At 42.9% G+C, this 23,631-nt stretch overlaps 1 protein-coding gene across 1 annotated transcript in view; it reads right to left on the reverse strand.

The window, feature by feature from the left end:
* The window catches only part of SHC4 (SHC adaptor protein 4), a 137,623-nt gene extending 117,307 nt beyond the window's left edge, over nucleotides 1-20,316 (reverse strand). The window contains exon 1 of the mRNA XM_008016683.3: nucleotides 19,349-20,316. Within this exon, the coding sequence (XP_008014874.3) occupies nucleotides 19,349-19,933 (585 nt within the window). The 5' untranslated portion in view covers nucleotides 19,934-20,316. The remainder of the gene's footprint in view (nucleotides 1-19,348) is intronic.
* Between the last annotated feature and the right edge of the window lie 3,315 nt (nucleotides 20,317-23,631).

The raw sequence follows: 23,631 nt of genomic DNA on the forward strand, positions 1-23,631 counted from the left end.
TTCATTGTATATATACCATAATTTCTTTATCCATCCATCCATCAGTGGACACTTTGGTTGTTTCCGTATCTTGACTACTGTGAATAATGCTACAATGAACATGGGGGTGCAGATAGCACTACAAAATGCTGATTTCATTTCCTTTGGGTATATACCCAGCAACAGGATTGCTGGGTCATATGACAGTTCTACTTTGAATTTTTTGAAGAACCTCCATATTGTTTTTATAATGATTGCGCCAATTTACATTCCCACCAAGAGTGCACAAAAGTTCCCTCTTCTCCACACCTTCATTTATTGTCTCTTGTCTGTTTGATAATAGCCCTCTTAATAGGTGTGAGATGATATCCCATATAGTTTTGATTTGCATTTCCCTGATGATCAGTAATGTTGAGCACCTTTTTATATAGCTGTTGGCCATTTTTATGTCTTCTTTAGAAAAAGGCCTATTTATTTTTCAACAATCTAAGCCTACAAACTTTCAAATGGTAAAGGAATAGACTCTTGCAAAGCTCTGCCCAGCTCTGTGTGCAACACCATGTGGTGTCCACCTCTGTTGCATCCATCTTAAAGCATGAGAGCCTAGGCAGCCAGGGTAGAGACTCTGGGTGTCCCACCTACATCTTTTGTTCCTTTTCCTTTGACTCTTTCTTCCTTACTAACAAATCCCCAAATTACCTAGCTTAAAAACTGCCATTTCTCAGCTTCCCTGGAAGCCAGGAGCCCAAGGAGATGTGAGAGGATGTTATTGGGTAGGATTTCAAGGAAAACTATTTAAAAGGGGGCTGACACAGCCAGGAGGTACACCATTCGTATTTGCCATTCCTTCTTCCTGCTGCTTGAAAAATGGGTATGATGCTGGGTGCTCCAGCGGCCTTGTTGCAATCTTGAATGAGCCCAAAGATGGAAGCCATGTGTTAAGAATGGCCAAACAGAAAGCTGGAAGAATCCTGGGTTATTGATGACCGAAGCCCTGGCCAACTTACCTAAATGAACAAAAATGGAAACGTCTATCTTGTTTAAACTCCAGTTATTTGAGTTTTGTAGTCATCTAATCTGAAGTGATAAGGGGGATCTTTTAAACTGTGCTTTCAGATGGCAGCTGAGGAGCCGGGTTTCCTCTGCAGCCCCCTTCCTACCAAAAAGGAGCTCTGTGAAAAGATTTCTTACTAGAATCAGTTCAGCAGCTCTTAAATAGACTTTCCTGTATGTCAGCAAAAGTAACGTTTTAATCCCCATTATCTGAAAGTAGAGTCTTTATACAATAACATCTTACTGAAAGTATTACACCTAACAACTTCAAATGTCCTAAGCATTGCTAAGAATACAAAAATAAGCACCCAAAAACATCTAAAAATACTACTAAGTCAACACTAACGTTTATGCTTATGTTCTTCTCTTAGGAGAGCAACCCAGTCTTTCATTCAGAGCCCATTTACCCTTGGTTTCGATAACAGTGGTAACAGGTTGTCCTCTCCAGAGCTCAAGAGACCAAATTGAAATGTTGGGTCCTCCCAGAGACAGACTCACTCTGAAAAGCAAAAAGTGATAGCTGACTGAACAAAAGAAATCTGAAAAAGTATAAAAATATAGACAGATGAATTCAAAAAGCTCAACCATTTGGGAACCCAGACTTCAGGGGCAACCAACCATTGCATTCCATGACTGTTGGAATGAAGGCTCCATTTCCATCAGAAAAAAAAAAAAAGGAGATTGAATTCCAATCACTATCCACTTCTGGGTGTACACTCAAGAAAGTTAAAAACACATGTCTGCACGCCAGGTGCGGTGGCTCATGCCTGTAATCCCAGCACTTTGGAAGGCTGAGGCGGGCGGATCACGAGATGAGGAGATCAAGACCATCCTGGTTAACACGGTGAAGCCCTGTCTCCACTAAAAATAAAAAAAATTAGCCGGGCATGGCGGCATGCGCCTGTAGTCCCAGCTACTGGGGAGGCTGAGGCAGGAGAATCACTTGAAAATGGGAGGCAGAGGTTGCAGTGAGTCAAGATGGCGCCACTGCACTCTAGCCTGGGAGACAGAGTGAAACTCCCTCTCAAATAAAAAAGAAAAAAAAAAAAAAAAAAAAAAAAAGCATGTCTGCACAAAAGCTTACCCCTGAATGTTCATTATAGCACTATTCATAATAGCCCAAAAGTAGAAGCAACTCGAAGGTCCAGTAACTGGTGAATGGATAACAAAATGTGGTATTGCCATACAATGGACTATTATTCTGGAATAAAAAGAAGGGAAGAACTGACACATGCTACAACTTGATGAATCTCGAAAACACTGTGCTCAATGACAGGAACCAGACACAAAAGACCACATATTATATGATTCCATTTATAAGAAATAGCCAGAAAAGACAAATCCATAGAGACAGGAAGTAGACTAGTCTCTGCCAGGAGTTGGAGGGGAAGAAGAGGGAGTGACAGCTAATGGTTCCAGGGTTTCTTTTTGAAGTGTTAAAAATGTTTTAAAACTAGACAGTGGTGATGGTTGCACAATTTTGTGACTATATGACAAACAATTGAATTGTACACTTAAAGAGTGAATTTTACAGTATGTGCATTATAGCTTAATAAAACTGTTATAAAAATAAACCATAGATCTAGAAAAAAACCTGACATTTACCTCCCAAATTTTTTTCAAACAGAATCATCTGTCTATGAAGAGAAAGAAGCATATAATCTTCATTATAAAGAGGTTTCCATGTAAAATACTACATTTTTAGAAGACTGACATCTAAAGGGAGAAACTTCAATTATCTGAAAAAGTCAATGATTGCCTGGTGATGTCAACTAAATGAGCTTTACTGTGTCAAGATTCTTACTGGTGAGTGTTGACGATGTCTGTGGGCATCTTATTCAGAAGAAATAGCTCCCTTCTCCCTCTTATCACTTAAACAGTTGGGTGATGACTCACAGAGTTTCTGCTCTTTCACTTGCTTAGAGTTGCTCAGTGTGTGTAGGAAGCATTAACTCACTAGCAGGTGAGCCACCTCAAACCTTTTTGGAAGTCAGCAGGGTATAAATCATAAATAAATATATTCCCCATGACTGTGCACATTACGCTTCCTGCAGGCCTCCAGAATCAATACTCACTTCTTGCCAGGGCCCAGGGGCCTCCCACAGCAATGCCCACGTCCTTCCTCATCCTTCCTCTTCCTTCTCCCTCCTCTTTCTCCTCCCCCTTTCCTCTTCCCCTCCTCTTCCTCCTTCTTTTCTTAAGTGATAGCCTAGTTGTAAAATCGGATTCTTATATTTTCTGAAGAGAAATTTGGAGATTTATCACACATCCCAGGCCAGAATCTCTTTCACTTCTTTCATGTTGAGATTTTCACTGGATGACTGTTCCCCACTCCCTGCTTATCATCTTTCTTGCTCTCTGGGCAATGCATTTGGAACATTCTCTCCCTAGAACATTCCTATCACTGGACTAGGCACAGTGATATGGTGTTTGCCTTTATTTCACAGAACTTTGCAACTTATTGCTGCTTGTCACAAAAGATAAAAAAAAAAATTCAAGATTTAGTGTTGAACAAGAGTTTGTTTTTAAGTGAATAGTAGATATCTATTTCAGATGGATTAACATTTTTTAAGCTCACCTCTGCATTTGAAAGGGTTGAGAAGAGACACTTGACATAACTTAGACAGGTCCTGAGAGTCCAGCATTACGTAGATAGGCTGGTGAGTGCCTATGAGCTATATAGAATGCTTATGCTGGCGGGGGGCGGGGGGGGGGGGTTAGTGGATGAGGCTTCAGTTAGAGCTACTCTGAAAATTTTTAGTCTTTTATTTCCAACTGTCAGTATTTCCAAGATACATATTTTTTCAAATCAAAAACTATTTCTAAGTATGTCTTCATTTGGCCAAAATGAGTATCTTTAACATCATTTCAGAAGCCAAAAGAAAATCAGCATGAATGAAAACAGACCAGCCTCTGGCCAGGGTCCTCCAGCACCTCTGGGTCTTGTCTTTCAATAGAGGAATGGCTAGAAGTGTGACCCCTTCCCCAAGACACTCTCCTGCCACTGATGAATCAACAGGTACTGACATGCAAGGGTGCCCTGATCCACAAGAGAGAGAGAGAAAAAAAAAAAAAAACGCACATTGCAGACGAGCATGCACAGTATAATTTTCATCTGTGTCAACAATTATATTTGTGTGTATATACAAATATGCAACACTTAGGAAAAAAGTCTGAAATAATACAAAACAAGCTGTTAATAGTGCAATTAGCCCTCAAAAAGTCATTGCTTGTTATTCTTTTTTCTTCTCCTGACTCCTCTATTTAAGAAATACAAGTGAGAGAACAATCTCATTCACCAGGATCCTGGAGGCCTTTGAGTCCCTAGAAGCATTGGGTAAATAAGATCTAAAATATATCCACTTTGTGGGTAAAGTATCTTGGTTTTTGACAGTGTATTTCTAATAGTTAACATCATCACACCTGAGAAAGATATGTATTTTTTTCCAAATGACAAATAAAAGCTCTTGAAAAAAATTACACCTGCTTTTGTAACACCTTTTATTGCAATTTGTTTAATGTTTACAGTATGCTATGGAGATGCAAAGGGCCCTCTAGAAGATTGAGGTTGTTATCAAGAAAAACAAAAATCAGGACATCTTCACTTAGTCTTCAGCTGATAAAAACGTTGACAACAGTGGGAGAAACTCAAAACTCACACGTTTTGGCTTTCTTTATAAAGGGAAAGGCCATAGATGAGTTTCTAAATTTAAACCTCTATCCCCAGAGATACCCTTGTAGCTGCTGATTCAGTTTCATCTCATGAATGCACAGGGTCTTGGATATTATTCTGCATGGGTAGCCAAGATATCTGTTGTATTCCTAGCTGTGTTTTTTATTTCTAGGTTGCCCTGGGACACTCCCTATATATCATTTTCCCTGAACAGAAACCATTGTGAGAGTAAGTAGTAAGCACAACAGCATTTGTTAAATGCTCTTTGCTCTTCAAGGACAAGATGTTGTTGTCAAGTTTAGTAGAAAGGCAATTGAATGTAAAATGGGCTCACTGATTAAAGCTATACGACATAGCATGTATATGTGATGATAGGAAACGCATCATGAGACATATCAACAAATCATGTTGCTGAATTGTTAACACAAAATTCAATACCATAAAACTCTGCTGACTGATTTCCAGTTGACAACTTGCTTCATGAAGCCAGCAGGCTACCAGTATGTCTATACTTTTGGCTGTGACTATTTGAATTGTGGGCCTACCAAGAATTCTGCTGTGTTTGTGCAACTGTAATTGCTGTATATGGCACCTGTATATTGCAATTGTAATTGTTATTGAAATCACATAATTGAAGTAGATATTCAACACACTGGGTTGGGCGCCGTGGCTCACGCCTGTAATCACAACACTTTGGGAGGCCGACACAGGAGAATCACTTGAGCCCTGGAGTTTGAGACCAGCCTAGGCAACAAAGCAGGGCCCAGTCTCTACAAAAATTTTAAAAATTAGCCAAGCCTGGTGGTGTGTGCCTGGAGTTCCAGCTACTTGGGAGGCTTAGGTGGGAGGATGGCTTGAGCCCGAGAGGTTGAGGCTGCAGTGAGCCGTGACTGCACCACTGTATCCCAGCCTGGGCGACAGAGCAAGAACTTGTCTCAAAAAAGAAACACACACACACACATGCACACGCGCACACACACACACTGATAACATATGAGTGTGGATTTGGATAAGGTAGCCATTTTATGAAAATAAGTCAACAGCTTTGGCAAAACTTAGGAAAGCAAGTTGCTTTTAAAAATAGTATTAAATTAAAAGTAGATAAGAGTATTTTAAAAGACATATTTAAAAAATGAAACTGCTTCTGTAGTTTCAGATTGCTTTAAAGATGTCTCTAACTGCTCGTCTCACTTTAAAGAAACTGAAAGGAGGAATGTGGATTGGGCACTAAGGGCAGAATTTATGCAAGAAGGATGAAAAGGGATATGAATCATTGTATCTATAAAATTCAGAGAAAGAGCCTTGACCCTACAACACAAACGCACATTTATGTACGTTTAAGGGTCAAAAGTATATATGTAACATTTTTGTTTTCCTTCTACAATGACAAGTCTCAATAGTATCAGAGAAGACGTCTTCTACTATATAATATTAAGAAACTCTCCATTCACCACCTAAAATCTCTTTGCCTTAACAGGATGGTTGTTTGATAAGTGTCTCCAACTGCTTGGCTTGACCAAAAAAGTGTACACCAGCCCAGATGTTCTCCCTAACTCTGCCTGCCTGCTGGTCACCTCCCTCTCATCTAGATAACTCTGCCACCTCGAACTCAACATGTTGGGAATGGAGCCTCACCTGTTCCCTCTCAACACGGCTTGTCCTGTAGTCCTGTGTCTTCCACTGGCATCTCTCCCATCCCACCCTAGGCCACGCACCTCCAAGTTCTAGGCAGGCTGGACTAAATTCTACCCTCTCCCCTTACCCTCTTCATCAAATTATTCTTCCACGATATCGCTATCTCTTTATGTCATTGCCTCTATCAAGACCCTGATACACACACTTCCCGTCTTGACTATTGCTGTAATCTCCTCTAAATGGGCTTCCCCACCTCCAGGCACTTCGTTCGCCAGTGCAAATCGTCATGCCTCTGCTCAGACACCTACACTTCTTAGGCTGATACTTAAGACTTGTTATAATCTGGCTCAAATCTCAGCATTATTATCCACCATTCTTTGCCAAGCAGCCTTTACTCTGGCTCGACTAAAATTGGTGACCTCCCTTGTGGATAGCCTATAGTTCCTTATCTATGTTCCCTCATTTAGAATACTTTTAAAAAATTATATATATGTAAAGTAATATAATTTCATAATTATAAATATTAATTATATAATATAAAATATATATCATAATTAGTATACAATATATAATTATTATATATTATATATAATTTTATAATGTATATAAATTATAATCATACATATAATTTATGTAACATATTAATATGTATATTTATATTATATATAATTTTAAATATATAAAATATGAAATAGGTTAAATATAAAATAATATGTAACATAATATATTAATAATAATATTCTGATATTAATATTGAAATATTTATTAACAATAAATAATAATATAAATATAATGAATATAATAAATGCAATATATTTAACATATGATAAATATATAATTTACATATAATATATTTACATATAATTTATGTATATTATATGTATGTATTCCCTATGGTTAAATTTCTAACCGATCACTAGGGACCATCTCAGAGGCCATCTCCCTAAGAAGCTTTCCTTGACTACTCAGCTAGAAGACATCTCTACCAGATAGAAGACATATCTACTTCATCACACTGATGTATCTGACTGTTTTCTTTAGGCATATATCATTTTCTACTTTGTATTATGATTATTGATCTCCTAGTTTCAAATGAAAGCTACAACAGCAGAGTTTCCCAATCTGTGTTTCACAGAATATTAGCTCCATAAGAAACTGATCAAATAAGTTTTAAAATGCTGCATACTAGAGCCCACACCTTAGAAACTGCAGTGGGGATGGAGGAAAATGGGAGTGTGTGAGGAATGTGCTAAGGGTAGAATTGACAGTTCATGATAAAAGGAGGCTGCATGCGGCAAGACAGGGTGAGTGGTCTCGAATGGCTCCCAGACTTCTGACAACAGGGAGGCACTAGTCACTGAGTGGGCGAAGGTGACAGTAGCGGTGTGGGATATCCAATGGTGTGCTTGGGTTGTGATGGTTGGCGTTAATATCCTGGAGAGGGTAGGAGTAGGAAGACAAAAGACCAAGCCCTGTGGTTCTTTCTCAGTTCCCATCTTCCTTGAACCCTCCATGGGTTTTGACATGGTTTTGACCAATCTCTCTCCTGGAAACTCTCTCTACCCTCTCCCTAGGTGACCTGTCTTCTCTCCATCCTGCTCCTCATACTGCCCATTCCCTTCCTCCCTTTCCATAGAACACCTAAATCCTAAATCCTGCTCTACTCTCTCCTTGTGGCAGCCTTGTACATTCCACGGGCCTTGATGACAACAACAACAAAAATAATTTCTCCCCAATCCTAACTATTGTATTTTTTGCTGGAGATTTCCACCTGGATGCTTTGGGTTCACCTTGAACACAGCAGGTGCACAATGGGATTCATCCCTAGCCCCATCCATCCTGCCCCCTCACTTTCCTGCCTGTGACCCATTTCTGAAGGGGTGAGAAGCTGGTAGCTTCTTCCTCCTTTAGGTGTCCCATCTTTCCCCTCTCTTCCTAGTGCCACTGCCTTTGTTACCACTCTGTTTTTCTTCTGGTTGCCTTTCTCCAGGCCCCTCCTCTTGCATCCTCTCTGAGCATTGCAGCCCATGTAAACTTCCTAAAGCATATTTCTGCGTTTGTCATTCCCCCCTTAAAAAAAATATCCAGTGGCTTTATGTTGAAAACCTAGCTTTTCAGGTACTATATAACCTTGTTGTATCAGTCCATCTTATTTTCCCTCTGATTTCCTACATATGCCTCTTGCACTCTTCAACCAAGTCAAACCGCTCACTGCTCCCCAAATACATCCTCCACTTTCCCACCTCCATGCCTTCACTTTGCCTAGGGTCTCTCTCCATCTCAGCCTATGGAAACGCTACCCATTTCTTAAAACTCAGGTAAGATACCTCTTCCTCCATGAAACTTTCTCTAATCATCTCAAGTAGAAGGTGTGCCCTTTCTTCTCTGAACTCCCATAATCCTTCATTGGTATCACGTTGGTTTCATTTATTATAACCTAACATTTATTACAGTAATTTATGTTGACATCCTTGCTTTACTTTCCTACTACACTTTCTTATGCAAAAATTATGTCTCATTCACATAATGTAGTGGAAAGAGCACTGGCTCGGGAGTAAGGAGATGTGAAATTTAGTCTTTGCTCTGCTGCCGATGAGCCCTGTGACCTTGGAGAGCTTAACTCACCATGAAACAGAACTTTGTAGTCTAATGTATCAGATGAGTTCTGAGTCCAGGGTTAAAGGAACCAAGCTGAGAGGGACATGGGAGGGACAATGGCATTTCAAGGAGCCAGGATTGGCATTAGGTTAAAAAAAATTAAGTTTGAATTATGCATTTCACCACTTCCCAATAAATGATTCATCTGTATAATAAATTATTCTCTGATGATATTGAGAGTAAAAATCTAATTTCTGGGGTTATCCTTAAAGCACATGGGTTTTTCAAATCTCCTGCCTTCTGGAATGTCAACCCCTCTAACTAGAGGAAGTTTTCAACCCCAAGACAGGCTCTGCTCTTAAAATTTACTTGTAAATTAGTTGTTAAAAATCTTAATGCATTTCCCTGTGGAAATGAAGGTACTGGTAACAGTAGGATACCATGATTAAGATACAAAGCTATTTGCACAGCAAAAGAAACTATCAACAGAGTAAACAGACAACCTACAGAAAGGGGGAAAAGTTTTGCAAACTATGCATCCAACAAAGGTCTAGTACTCACCATCTATAAGGAACTTAAATTTACAAGAAAAAAACAAACCCATTAAAAAGTGGGGACAAGACATACATGAACAGACACTTCTCAAAAGAAGACATCCACGTGGCCAACTATCATATGAAAAAGTCTCAACATCACTGATCATTAGAGCGATGCAAACCAAAACCACATGCCATCTCACACCAATCAGAATGGTTATTAAAATACCAAAAAATAACAGATGCTGGTGAGATTGTGGAGAAAAGGGAATGCTTATACACTGTTGGTGGGAGTGTAAATTAGTTCAACCATTGTGGAAGACAGTGTGGCGATTCCTCAAAGATCTAAAGACAGAAATACCATTCAACCCAGCAATCTCGTTACTGGGTATATACCCAAAGGAATATAAATCATTTTATTATAAAGACACATGCATGTGTATGTTCACTGCAGCACTATTCACAATAGCAAAGACATGGAATCAACCTAAATGACCATCAGTGATAGACTGGATAAAGAAAATGTGGTACATATATACCGTGGAATACTATGCAGCCATAAAAAAGAATGAGATCATGCCCTTTGCAGGGACATGGATGGAACTGGAGGCCATTATCCATAGTAAACTAATGCAGGAACAGAAAACCAAATACTGCATGTTCTCACTTACAAGTGGGAGCTAAATGATGAGAACACATGGACATATAGAGGGGAATAACACACACTGGGGCCTATCAGAGGGTGGAGGATGAGAGGAGGGAGAAGATTAGGAAAAATAACTAATGGCTACCAGGTTTAATACCTGTGTGATGAAATAATCTGTACAACAAACCGCCATGATGCAAGTTTACCTATGTAACATGTACCCCTGAACTTAAAATAAAAGTTAAAAAAAAAAAAAAAAAAAAAACACTGTGTAAAGCAAACTACAACAGTGGAGTTGACATGTTGGACTCCCATTTCAATACTGACGCTTGCTACTTACAAGCATCAAGGCCAGATAATGGACCTCTCTTGGTGTCAGTTTCCTCCCCATCCACCCACTCCACAGGGTCATTGTGAGGTAACTGATGCAAGCTTCCTGCAACATACACAGAGCTCAACAAATCATAGCTATTATGTTAATGAGAATGTGATGTTGTGTTCCTATATTTCCAAACAAATGCTAATAAAATCTCATATTTCCATCCCCCTCCACAGAAAAAGAAACTAAGCCAGCCTGTCAATGCCATTTAGCCCGAGTGTCCCTGGGTTAAGGTAGAATCTGTCCTAATGTAGACATCCTTGATATACGAGTTGCTCATAGCAACATATGGCTCATGTGGTCCACGTTCATCCCATGACATGAGATCCTGATATGGAAGCCCCAGGAGTACTGTTCGGGTGGAAAGTGGTGTGAACTACAATTTTTAGAGAATCTGTAGATTTTAAAGAGGGGAAAGAAGAAAATGAGAACATTTAGAAGTGGCTTAGATTAGATTTACAGGAACCACTGAGCAGTTGTTTATTTTTCCATTTAATATTGCCTCCTAATCTACATCCCTGGTTCATACACTTCATCCCACTGGCTCAAGGTTTCTCAGTATCAGCACTTTTGACACGTTGGGCCTCACAATTCTGTGTTGTGGGAGCTGCCCTGGGCCTTGCAGGCTGTTTAGCTGCATCCTGCCCTCCAGCCACTAAAGGCCAGTAGCACTCACCTCCCCTCCCAGTTATGACAATCAAAAACGTCTCCAGACATTACCAAATGTCCCTTGCATGGCAAAATAATTCCCAGTTGAGAACCATTGCTCTGACTGGACTCAGCAGAGGTTCCCAAATCTTCTCTGCCACAGAATCACATAAGGAGTTTGCCAAAAATGCAGGTTTCTGGGCCCCAGCCTCAGACATTCTGGTCCAATAAGTCCAAGATGGGGACTGGGAATCTGCATTTTTAACAAGCATTTTTAACTGATACAGGTGGTCCTCAGCAAACTTTGGGAAACGTTACAATAAAGAGTCAGTGAAGTAAATTAACATCTTTCCAAAATGCAGATGCTTTTCGCTGTGCTGCACCGGAGGAGCAGGGGACTAGCGGATAAACATTAGGCAGCTTTAGAGAAGGCAGGCAGGCCCTCGCTGGTGAGCAGCACAAGGCAAGACTTAGGGAAGAAAGCTCTGCCAGGGTGGCGCTGCTGGCCAGAAGAAAGTATGCCAAAGGAATGCGGGGAAATGCCAAAACCAAGTTTAGTCTATCCTGAGTTTTTGGCCCAGAGGCACCCCTAGGCTACTGAAAATCCATTCTCGTCCTTCCACTTGGGACCTACTATGAGACAGGCTCTGTGCTAAGCTTTTTACATACAGTTTGTTATTTTATCCGCTCCCTAACTATGAGAAGGCTTATCAAGTTTTAGTTACATTTCTCTGGGAAATTTCATATCTCAAAGAACTGATGTACAAATTAACTCTTCACCCGCAATCTCTTCATGAAATAGGAACAGCCTGTACTAATCCTAGAGTTCTACTACCCTTAAAAACTCTTTGTAACATTGTTAAATGAGAAAAACCTCCCTGAGTTGAGTAGGCAGGATCCCTCTCTTGGGTCTCACGTAGCCCCCAGTACTCTTTGTCCCTTTGCATAAAAGAAAGACGTCCCAGTATGTTTACCCAGGAAGAAGACGTTCTCAGCTCCCTTCCCACATATTCTGAGTGGAAAATGAAAGACAAAGGGGCTAGAAATGTCTTCACATTCCAATGCCACTGGTGGGTGTGCAAACCTAGCCACCTTCAGATGCAGATGCATGATGTAAGTGAGTGAAGCTGGATGGGGAGGGTGGGGCAGCCTGTATGCATCATTTAGATCACCCTCCTGGTGATGGAACTGTCATATTGGGATCCAGGCTTGGTTCGGTCCCTCCATATGATAACACTGTATTGGCTTCAGAGTAACATGAACGTGGAAATGAGAGGGAGCCATATTGGGGAAATGACCCTAAGGTCATCAAGGTTGCAGCAAATGAATGAAATGGGAGCCAGTCCATGCATGTGGTAACAAGTCCTGGCCCAACATGAACCCACAGCCATCCACAGGGACCTCCTTAATCAAAAGGTTGAAACTGGCCAAGCCAGTGCTCTTTGGGCTCCTTGCCACTCTTCTATGCTCCCTCTTTTCTTCTCACTGCTATTTTAAGACAATTTTCCTATTAGAAAGAAGTTTTTGTAATTATCTTTCTAAAAAGCACACCCAGCATTTTAATCATGTAGAGGCATTTGGTGTAGCACATTTAGTTCAGAGAGTGGGGGAAGATGAAACAAGATGGAGGTAGAAAATACAGTGCTGTACACAGAACTAGGAACTCTTGTCTGGGTTCCACCACTGGTAGATGTGTGGCTGGGGGCAAGTCACTTCACATGTCTGAGCCTTAGTTTCCTCAGCTGCAAAATGAAGTGTGTGGACTCACTGATCTCTAAGACTCTTGCAGTTAAGGCTCTAGTGTAGAGGGGCATGGAAGGACTGGACCAATCAAGGGATATGTGAAGGTCTAGAGAGAACAGGGGAATGGGTCAAACCTGCCAGGTTTTCTCTAAGTTCTAGCAGAATCTACTTCCACATCTACTCCAAGAAAGAAATAGGAAGGAAAATATAATACCCTCAAAGCCAAGGCATCAGTTTTAGCTGGAATTGTTTCCTTCCATCCATACTACCACCCTCTCAACCACCAATAACTTAGAAAAGAGGGAAATTTACAGAGGCAGAAAGCCATTTCCCTTCACTGTGGGTACCTGAGCGACCCAGGTCTGGCTTCATTGTGTAAACCATGGGACTGTCTTTCCAGGAGTCTCCTGGAGTTACAAATCTCCCTCTTTCAAGGTTAGAGTTACCAGGCTATGTGTGTGGCAAGGCCTTTTTTACTTGGCTCTTTTGTCCAGAGAAAATAGAGAAGACTTAATTTCTGTCGCTTCTGCCGTCCTCCTGTTGGACACCAAGTCCAGTCAGACCTAACTGGCCAGACACGTGAGGAATGAATGCCATGTTCCCACAATCCCATCCACTATCACTCACCTCTTCCAACCCTGGCCTGCCCCCGAACTAGCCCACGCTTCACCCCTCCCTGGAATCCTACTCTTGGATGCTGTTCTACCGCCCTCCATCTCTCTGAAACTTACTGCCTCCACCCGTGCCAGTATAACACCCTCCTTTCTGCCTTACTGGTGAAGCCAGCTCAGTGTTAGCAAGAGGGTGCTAAAATAGAATTGAATGCATCCCTGAAGGACATTCTTTCTCTTCTCTGCTAACACAAAGCAGATAAACATTATTTCCTCAAGGTAACTCTTTCTAACCAAAAGAGATCCTAATAGTAAGGGGGTTCAAACAGGTAGGAAAAAATACCTGGACTCTCAGGATTTTAAGCAGCATTTGTTCAAACTACTACTACTTCTTCTTTTCTTTTTTTTTTTTTTTTCTTTGAGACAGAGTCTTGCTCTCTTGCCCAAGCTGGAGTGTAGTGGCACGATCTCAGCTCACTACAACCTCCACTTCCCAGGTTCAAGCAAACTTCCCACCTCAGCCTCCCAAGTAGCTGGGAGTGCAGGTGCACGTAAACATGCTCGGCTAATTTGTGTATTTCTAGTAGAGATGCGGTTTCACCATGTTGGCCAGTCTGGTCTCGAACTCCTGACCTCAAGTGATCTGCATGCCTCGGCCTCCCTAAGTGCTGGGGTTACAGGCGTGAGCCACCGTGCCTGGCGGAAACTTCTTTCTTCTTTTAAATATGAGAAAATGAGGCCCACAGAGGTGAAGTGACTCACCCAAAGTCACACAACTTAGTGTCAGAGCCCTTACTTTAATACAAGTCTTCAAATTCCTAGAACTGTCATCTCCTATGGAAAAGCTACTTGAGGTAGACATAACATTTGGTACTGTGGACTACATCTAGTCTAGACAATAGATGATTGATAATACTAGTTTACTGGCTCAGTGATAAGATACCTTAGACAGGAGAAGATGGATGGTAAGAGTATACTGTGGGATTTACAAAGGAAGTAAAGAAAATCTTTCAACACAAATTTCTATTTGCACACAAAGCTGATGAGCTTGATACCCAAGAAGGCCTATGTGAGCAAACACATTGCAATAAATGTTCTTGGGGACTGTTTTGGGTTGAATTTTGTCCACCAAAAAAGATACGTCCAAGTCTTAACCCTCAGAACCTGAGAGTGTGACCTTCTTTGGAAAGAGGGTCTTTGCAAATGTCATCAAATGAAGATGAGATGAATCTAGATGAGAGTGAGTCCTAATCCAATGACTGATGTTCTTATAAAAAAGAGGGAAATTTGGCCATGGACACACAGAAAGAATGCATGTGAAGACAGAGGCAGAGACTGGAGTGATGCACCTACAAGCCAAGGAGCACCAAGAATTGCTGGCAATTACCAAAAGCTAGAAGAGACAAGGAAGAGCTCTAAGAATCCCCCCCTAGAGCTTTTAGAGACAGAGTGACTTGGCTGATATCTTGATTTCAGACGTCTAGCCTCAAGAACTGTGAGAGAATTGATTTCTATAGTAGTAAGCCACCCAGTTTGTGGTACTTGTTACAGAAGCCCTAGGAAAGTAATACGATCTAGCAAACAGTTGGCTGGGCTGGGCTGAAGTGAAGAGACTGAAATCACTCACATGGATATGACAAGGCAAGTTCCGTGGGCTGGTGCTATGATGAGGCTATCCTGCACAGTGTGGCCTTTCATCTATGTTACTCCATTCCCATACTTCAGAGATTGCCCGTCTTGCTTGGAGTCAAGTGAGAGGTTGGGAAGAGGAGAAACATTGAAGTGAGACACACCTGGATAGGAATCCTCAGTCTGCTACTTACTAGTTGTGAAGTATCCTGTGGATCACAAACACCTGGGCTCTCAGTGTCTTCACCTGGAGAACACAGCCTTCCTCAGGGGGTTGTGGTGAGGGCCACTGCGGTTACCTGCCACAGCTCGTCGGGGTTGGTTTCTTTGCCTCTGCTTTATTACGTCTTTGAGCCAAGTTCAGAGGTGGAAAGGAAACTGACATTTTAAACACCTCCCGTATGAGAAAGGAACCCTTCATTCATTAAACACTGGTGCTGCGAGGGCTTTCAAGCCAATTCCCTCATTTAAAGAGGAGAACACTGTCACGGTGTAGATTTTCCACATTCCCCGCTACATTGGGCACCTGGGAGACCTTTAAATGAATGTCTGCTGATGGATGAATGGACTTGGAAAGGCCTCTAAAGAAAGCAGACTTAGTCTTATGGGGAGAATGAAGTCATATTTGACACCATTTAATGGGCTTTGCCCACCTCACTACTTTGCCCAGACTGGGATCTCACTGTCCTATTCCTGGCTCAATATCTTTCAAAGAATGGTTAGGCCCCCTTCCCTGAGAGACCTTCGGGGGGTCCAAAGTCTGAGTTTAAATTAAAGTTACTCAAAACAGGTGCTCGGGATTCATGAAGTGTTTTCAGCTGTATAATTGATTCTACATCATAAGACCAAACGAGCCATTTTTTAAAGAGAATATTTAACCCAAAGTCAACTCTAGCTTAGTGCAGATGGAAAATATAGTCCTTATTGTAAAGAGAAAAGATGCAAGAAAACAAAATAAAGAGTAGCTATAACAATTCCACTTTTTACCCAAAAGGAATAACTTCCATTCCCACCCAAGCTACTGCCTTTTTCACTTACCCCACTTTATTGCTCTCCATAGCACTTATTACCATCTGAAATAGTATATTTTTTTATTTATTCAATTGAACCTATCTCCACTCACTAAAATATATCACAGTGAGTCAGACCTCTTTTGTTTACTGATGCTTAGAAGTGATTCGTTTTGTTCATAGATGCCCAGTGCCTAGAACAGTTACTGCTGCATAATTGATTCATAATGCAATTTGCATATTTGTATTATTTGTTGAATAAATGGATGAATGGATTAGCGAATAAGTTGGGGCAGGGAGAGGAACAGTCACATGATATGGATAAGAAGGTAGAATATGAAGTGGCCTTTTTCCTGTAAAATTTGCCCCTAAATCCACCAGCCCTGTGTCAACTAGCCATTAAGACCATCTTTCTCTCAGTTCTCTCCTCTGAATCCATTATTAGCAAGCAAGGTTTGATTTAAATGTTTTAACGTGCTTTTTCCTACAGATGGGAATACAGAGTTCACAAGTTTGGTTCATTTGGTATGATATTTTTACTGTAAATTAATAGCTTGGCATTCATTTTCAAAATTGGTTCACATCTCAAAAGAATTCTGAGTAACAGAACAACAACCAGCATGGAAACTTGTGGTGAAGACAGGTGAGAATGGCACACAGGAGATTTGGGCTCTAGATCTCACCCTGCTTTAACTCACCTGTGTGGCCTTTGAGAAACCCCTTCTCTGGGGTTTGGTTTCACCATAAAGGAATTGACCTTGATAACTTCTGAGTCTCTTCCATCTTTCAAAGTTAGGATTCTATAAAACTTAATAAAGTAAGTTCTTTCACCTATTTTGACTTCATAAGAGATGTCATTAGCTTGTATTGGATGTCACAGATATTGGCAATCTTGTGAGGTTCATTTAGGTCATGGGGTTGGCACTTTTTCTGGGGTCAGTGATTATTGCCATAAGAAGACAGACGGTGGCCACATTAAAAATCTAAAACGCCAGAGGAGCCAATCCCTAGGGAAACTAGAGATCACACAGCAACTCTTTTCACATTTAAAATTGTACAGGTGTGTGGGTATGGAGAGGTTGCAGGAGGTACAAGAGGAAAGGAAAGCTGAGGCAGAGGCTAGAGGATGTGTAGGTGACAGTAAGGCAGGTGCAGAGAGCCCAGGTTTGGAGAGTCACTCATTTTCCCATGAGGGCCTGGCACACACCTAATCTTGACAAATGAGAATATGCCCGTGAACTTTGAGTAGAAACATGAAAGTATTTACATTATGTGCCATGTCACTGTGGGGGAGGGCAAGAGCTGCATGTCCCATACATTTATTTGCTTTAGAGGTTTTAGTTACCCATTTGCCAGGACTGCCCAAGCCTGCTCTCTCTGTAACCCTTCCAGTGTTTACTATTTGGCCTTCCTTGAGATCCTAATTGTCTGTTTGTAATACAGTTATTGGGCTAGCTCTGTATACCTTCAGATCAGACATCTCACCTGAGTGTTAGTCTTATATGACTGTCTACCTACATATTAGCATTATTTAGAGATCATTACATTAAATTTAATATGTCAAAAACAAACTTAAAACGAGTCCACTTCCTAATTTTCTCTGCTTCAGTCATTGGCATCACCGACGTCATTCCGAGACTTCAATTTGAAAGGCTTTTCTTCACTCTTTACAACTCTCCATCAATAATCTTCATGACCCCAATAAACAACAATGGTAACAAACCAATCTACCCACTGCTCCATAAATGTTCGCTATTCTATTATTTATATTATGATCTGAAATAATCTGCTGAATCTCCCAGGGTTGTTGAGATTTCTCTCATTCTTCTCTCACAGAATGGCTTACCAGTCACCTCCTTTCTCTCCTCTCCACCTTAATCAGTGTTCTCATTCCCTCATACCTAAACTCTCAGAGTATCTTTCTTACTGCCCTCCAAGTCTCTAATTTTTCCCTGCTTCAATCCATGTCAAATAAATCAACGACTGGTCTTTTAAAAATTACTTTCAGCAAGCCATGCCCTACAAACCATGGAGGATTCTCATTTACCAGTCAGAGTATTTACAGTCTCCTCATTCGGCATTTAAGAGCTTCGGTCAACTTCGGTCTCTCAAGCTACTCGTGATCTCTGTTTGTCTTTATTCAACTCATACTTGTTTGAGAACTACAAGCCCAGCCCCTCCCTCAGTCCCCCACTATTCTCCAGCAGTCCCCTTCCTTTTCCATAAGGCCCAGCCCGTGCGGTGCTCCCCTGCAGCCACCACAGTGACTTTGCTCCTATTCTTGGCCTACCAGGAATTTCCTCCTTTCTGCCAACCCGGATTTGACATTTCTTCCAAGATTCATCTTCTCTTGAGGGTTCCCCATGTGAATGAATCCCAGATCACATAATCGTTCCTTTTTTCTGAATTCCCTCAGCATTCTCATACTAGCTGTCTATTGCTAAGTATTATTATCTTAGTATTTCGCATGTATTCATTGATCTCCCTCATTGAAATTTGAGCTCCGAAAGGGCACAGGCCAAATCTTCATTTGCCCAAATCTTGATCGAGCAAGGACAGATACAAGGCCAGCAAGGACCTTGATTTTGCCCATAGCTCATGGACAAGGCCTAGTTGCTGCAGCGTAGGCAGTAAAAGCAATAAATGTGCACTGGAGAGCTAAGACTAGCTCCTAGCACAAGGTTAGAGACTCGGACATGTTTTGAGAAGTGTTTGCTAAATGCTGAAATAAATTTTTAAAGAATAATTCAAGCCCCTTACACACCATGTGTTTCTATAGCACAGAAATCTTTACTGTATTCATCCAAAATACAATGGCCAGTATAACCTACCAAGTCTCAGTCACTGATCAGATTTGAAGTCCTTGACTCTTTTTGGCCAGAATACTAGGTCCAGTGGGGACAAAGTGGTGCCATCAGCTGCCTCTATCAGAACTTGCCTCTACACCTGCCAAGTACCCACAGGTTCATGTCCTACAAGTTAGCACCAGTTCATGTCCTTGAACCAAAGGCTGCCTGACTCCAGTACAAGTCAGATAGTTGTAGGGACATTTGTAAACCCAGCTCCCCTCCTCCTTGGTCCAGTTGAATCATATCCTGTCCAAACACAGAACCCAGGTAGGTAACGTTAGACCCCTTGCAGAAAGCAGAGAAGATGCCCCCTTCCACAGAAGTTCTTAGAAAGAGTGCAGAGAGGAAAATGGACTTACCTTCACACAGTAGTTCATGCCCATCCCCAACAGGTGCTGTAGAAAGTGTCTGTCCTGCCTGCTCCTAAGGGGTGGCTCCCCAGGGCCCGGAAGCGGGCACGAATCAGGGGTTAGGGCGGTTGCCCTGTGGCCCACCAGGTCCGGCTGCGGTGGAGGTGCAGTCCCAGACCTACTTTGACTGGTTTCTGGGGAAGAGGGACTGCTGGAACCTGGGTCCCGGCTTTCCTGGAGCTTCAGCCGAGGCACCTCTTTGGTACCCAGGCAAAAGTTTTTCAGACTCAGCAAAGTGGCCGGGTTGGCTAGCTTCATGCTCGCCATGCGGGGGATCAAGGTGCACAGTGGGGTGGGGCTCTCCTGCGACGGCAAGGCGGCATCTTCAGCCGGCAGGTGAGGTGCCAGGGCGGGGTGGGGAGGCTGCGATGAGCCCTTGTTCCCGACCGAGCCTCCGGAGTTACCTTCGTCCAAGGACGTGATCGACTCGTTCCGAAAGCGGCTGTACTTGGCCCTGTGCAGCATCCCGGGGTGCCCGAAGAGTCCTACATACAGCACGAGTCCTGCCAGGCTGTCCTGGCTGCGTTCTCGCATAGCCTTGGCAGTGCTGAAACAGGATACTGTTGCATAAATCGCCTCGTCGTCTGGTAGATAAACGGTGCAGACATCAAACGCCTCAACGCCCGATGCAACTCGCAGCAGCCACCTCTCCAACTCTGCTCTCGAGCTCGCCCACCTCGGCTCCCGGCCCCTTAAGGGTGACAACCCAGCGGGGAAACGCCTCCCCTGCTCTCTGATTTCAGTCCCTCCCTGGCCCAGGCAGAGGCACCAGTGTTCTCGCCTTGGAATCCTTGTCGGGAGAGCCTAGACCCAGGCTCCCGGTGGCGGTGGTCGCTCACGGCCAACTCTTAGGCACAGAACCCGGGCGAGCACCGGCCGGGGGGGCCCGCCGCATCACTAGCCTTGCAGGAGCCTAGTAGAAATATTTAGCACCCCACTCCCACCCTTACCCCAGCGTTCTGTTCTGCACACAGGAACTTTCGAACCTGCTCCCTTCGGCTCCCACAGGGCGGGGCAAATGACTGGCCTATTAACCCTTTATTTGTTCCAGTGATTGTTCATTTAAAAAGAAAAAAAAATTGTATCTATGAGCCAAAGGCCCTTCTGCCTGGGTTCGTTGATTCCGAAGGCTGCCCTCTCTTGGAAGATCTTGTCTTGCATCGTTCTGGGCCACCAGCCAGGAGTACTACTGACGGGCGCTGCTCCGCATTGTTTCACTGACTTGTGATGGGTCCGTGTTCCTCAGATCCCCTCCCAGCCTGCCTACCCTCGCTCAGAGCTTCCCTCCCTCCTGGACTCCTCTCGGAGCTTTTTTCAGAAGCCCATTTGCAGCCGAAAGCTGAGATGTGCAGGATGATACGCAGCGTGTTGAAATTTTTATGAATGAACTTTGCCGAATGAATTTCTCTCTGTGTGTGCAAGCTAATAAATCTGTGAATGAAGCTGAGAATAGCTGTAATTGACTGACGGTCTCAGAGGTGCTTGGTTTTTATCCAATCAGGAGGCAGCTTGATGACTCATAGACCATAAATATACTAAACTAGTAGCCGAGAGAAATAAAGCTAGCGGGAGAGGAGGGACATATTTTATTTTGTGGTATCTGATGAATGAGTTAAAAGGAAAGGCAATCTTTACTACAGATCATTAGCTGGGGAGCAGCAGGTTGAAAGATCTATTTTCTTTCTTGTTGAGATGGCCGGGAGGGCAGAGCAGAGGAGCTAAAAATTAGATCCATTGTTCCAGGGATATTAGGACATATGGTTCACAACTCCTGTGGGAAGCCATGATGCATTTTTCTTAGAAACATAGTTCTTTTTTTATTGATTGTTGGTTCCATCTTCCGTCTGGTGCAACTTCCTGTACCTATCAAATGCATCCTGAAGACATGATGACAACTGCAAAGGCTTAGCACACAGGAAGCCAAAACCAGAGCTGGGAAAAGAAAATGCAGGTTCTTCAGGAATGGAGAAGAGGAAACTGCTGAAACACCGGGGGTGTGGGGTGTCAGGGTAGGGTGGAAATCACACATAGGAAGAGATGAAGAACTCTCACAAAAGATTGCACTACTCCGTGGTTCAAGGCTTTGTCATCTGAAATTGTTCGTTAATTAAAAAATTAAGACAAATTGGCAGCCAAAGGAATCAAGGGTGCCACCTTCATTATCTTATTGACCCTAATGCTGCATTAGGCTCATGTCTATTGATGACTTTGGGAGCCTGAGCTCCCTTGGGATCCAAACACAGGCTCTGAATTAAATGGTTGAGAGTGACCAGTGAAAGCAGCATCCTCCTCTCAAGCTCCCTGCTCCCCCAGGGAGATAACGCACCTATCTGCATCCCGTCTGCCAAGGCTGTTCAGACGTTTCTTTACCTGGAAAGGCTTTTCTGCATCTTCATAAATCTTCCCTTCAACCCTAGCTGACCTCCTTTTCCCTCCCCTACATCTCCTCCTGGCAAAACTGAGGGAAGTAGCTAAATCAGTTGGACCCCCCATCCCTAGGGCTGAGGAGACAGGCTCTGGACAAGATTATTTACCTCTTATTCCTCCTCATTCCTCATCTGCTTTCTTCCTCTCATTTTTCTTGCCTTCCCCTGGGTCCCTGCCTTGCTTCTGCTATGCTGTGATGACCTCATCACATGCTTCCTTTAGAAAGTTACTTTACCTCTCCGTGGTTGAATGTCCTCATAGGTCGGCAGCAGCCACCTAATGGGGGTGTTATGAGGGCTTATGAATAATCCTCATCCCTGTAAAGTCTTGGCCCAATGCTCCACACAGTGCCTATCTCACTAAGTACCTGTGGGCAGTATGAGAAAATGGCCATTGGAACCAGAGCTGCCTCCCGCTAAGATCATACTCTTACCCCTCACACTGCAGAGTTTACATCATTCTAGGCAACTAAAAAGAAAAATTAGTACAAAGTGGGAGAAGCCAAGAAAGCCAACATTGTCCAAAGAAAACAGTTTTTTAAATCAGCTGGGCCTGGAGAAGGCTGGAAAGGACAGGGGCCTGCCTGGCTGATAGGAATCCTCACAGAGGTCTCATGACTGCAGGATGGGGTGTCCAGGGGAGCCAGCTCATCTAGGTAGGCACTGTGCTGGCCAGACTCCAGGAGCTCAGACCAGCCTACATTCCTCAGAAAGCCTGAGTCCTGGGAGGGTTGGGGGTTGCGAAGTGGGACTAGGTCAGGTAAGAAAGTAGTCATGGCCATTGTGGGCTCTTTCTCTTCTGAAAGCCTGGAGACTTCGGCTCTCCTGGGTAGCTCTGCCACAGCGTTTTATGAGGATGAAAGAGACCAGATCCCCAACTGGGAAGTGGGGAATAGCCTCTAGGCTGAGCCTGCCCAGCTGGACCATTCTCTCAGTCCTAACAGCCCAAGAGAAGGCTCATTGATTGAATTGCTTTTCATTCTAGGTAGATGGCTGGGCAAGGCAGATGGTTTGCTTTTTTCAAGGCATTAGAACATCCTCTTCAATTAGTAATGATTAAAACAATATTAATAAGAGCTACTATCTGTGGAACACCTGACAGTTTACCTACATTCTGGTTCAATTATTATAACAAATTGTGGAGGCTGGGATTATGTTCCTCACTGCCTTACAGATATGAAAATGAGGCTGAGAGAAAGGGCAGTGACTTGTTCAAGGCACTCCAGCTGTTGAACAATGATCCTGGGATCCCTCTGGGCCTGACTGCAAAGCCTGTGCTGGCAGCCACTGTACTCTGCCGCCTCCCAGGGGACCAGAGCGCTCAAGTCTAGTTTCCAGGCCTATAATGGCTACAGGGCATCCTACTGCTTCCTAAAGCTCTGAGAAATGGCTGGGCAGGAAGAAGAGCTGGGGATTTTGGGAGGTTCTAGGGTTGTTCGGAAGCCTACCCCTGAGCTGCCCCTCACAGATCAATGAGATCAGGCTGGCAGAATATTTTCCTATCTATGGTTTCCTGTATCTACCCCTCCAAAATCCCCAGGGAAAGTGTATTTAGCCCAAAGATCATTTATCAGAAGATAATACTAGACTAGATGTCTCAGGAAACCTTGATAACTGGGCCACTACCTACAAGCAGTATGCACTCAGCAGCAAAATGTAATTGGATGGACATTTATCTGGGGATTACAGAACCAGCTGTGGGATTTTGAGTAAGTTACTTAACCTCTCTGAGACTCAGGTTTTGTATATGTAAAATGTGCACAATAATAATCAATAATATCTGCTGAGCACTAACTCCAGAGTAGG

The sequence above is a fragment of the Chlorocebus sabaeus genome, chromosome 26 (genome assembly GCF_047675955.1).
Source record: "Chlorocebus sabaeus isolate Y175 chromosome 26, mChlSab1.0.hap1, whole genome shotgun sequence".
Taxonomy (NCBI): Eukaryota; Metazoa; Chordata; class Mammalia; order Primates; family Cercopithecidae; genus Chlorocebus; species Chlorocebus sabaeus.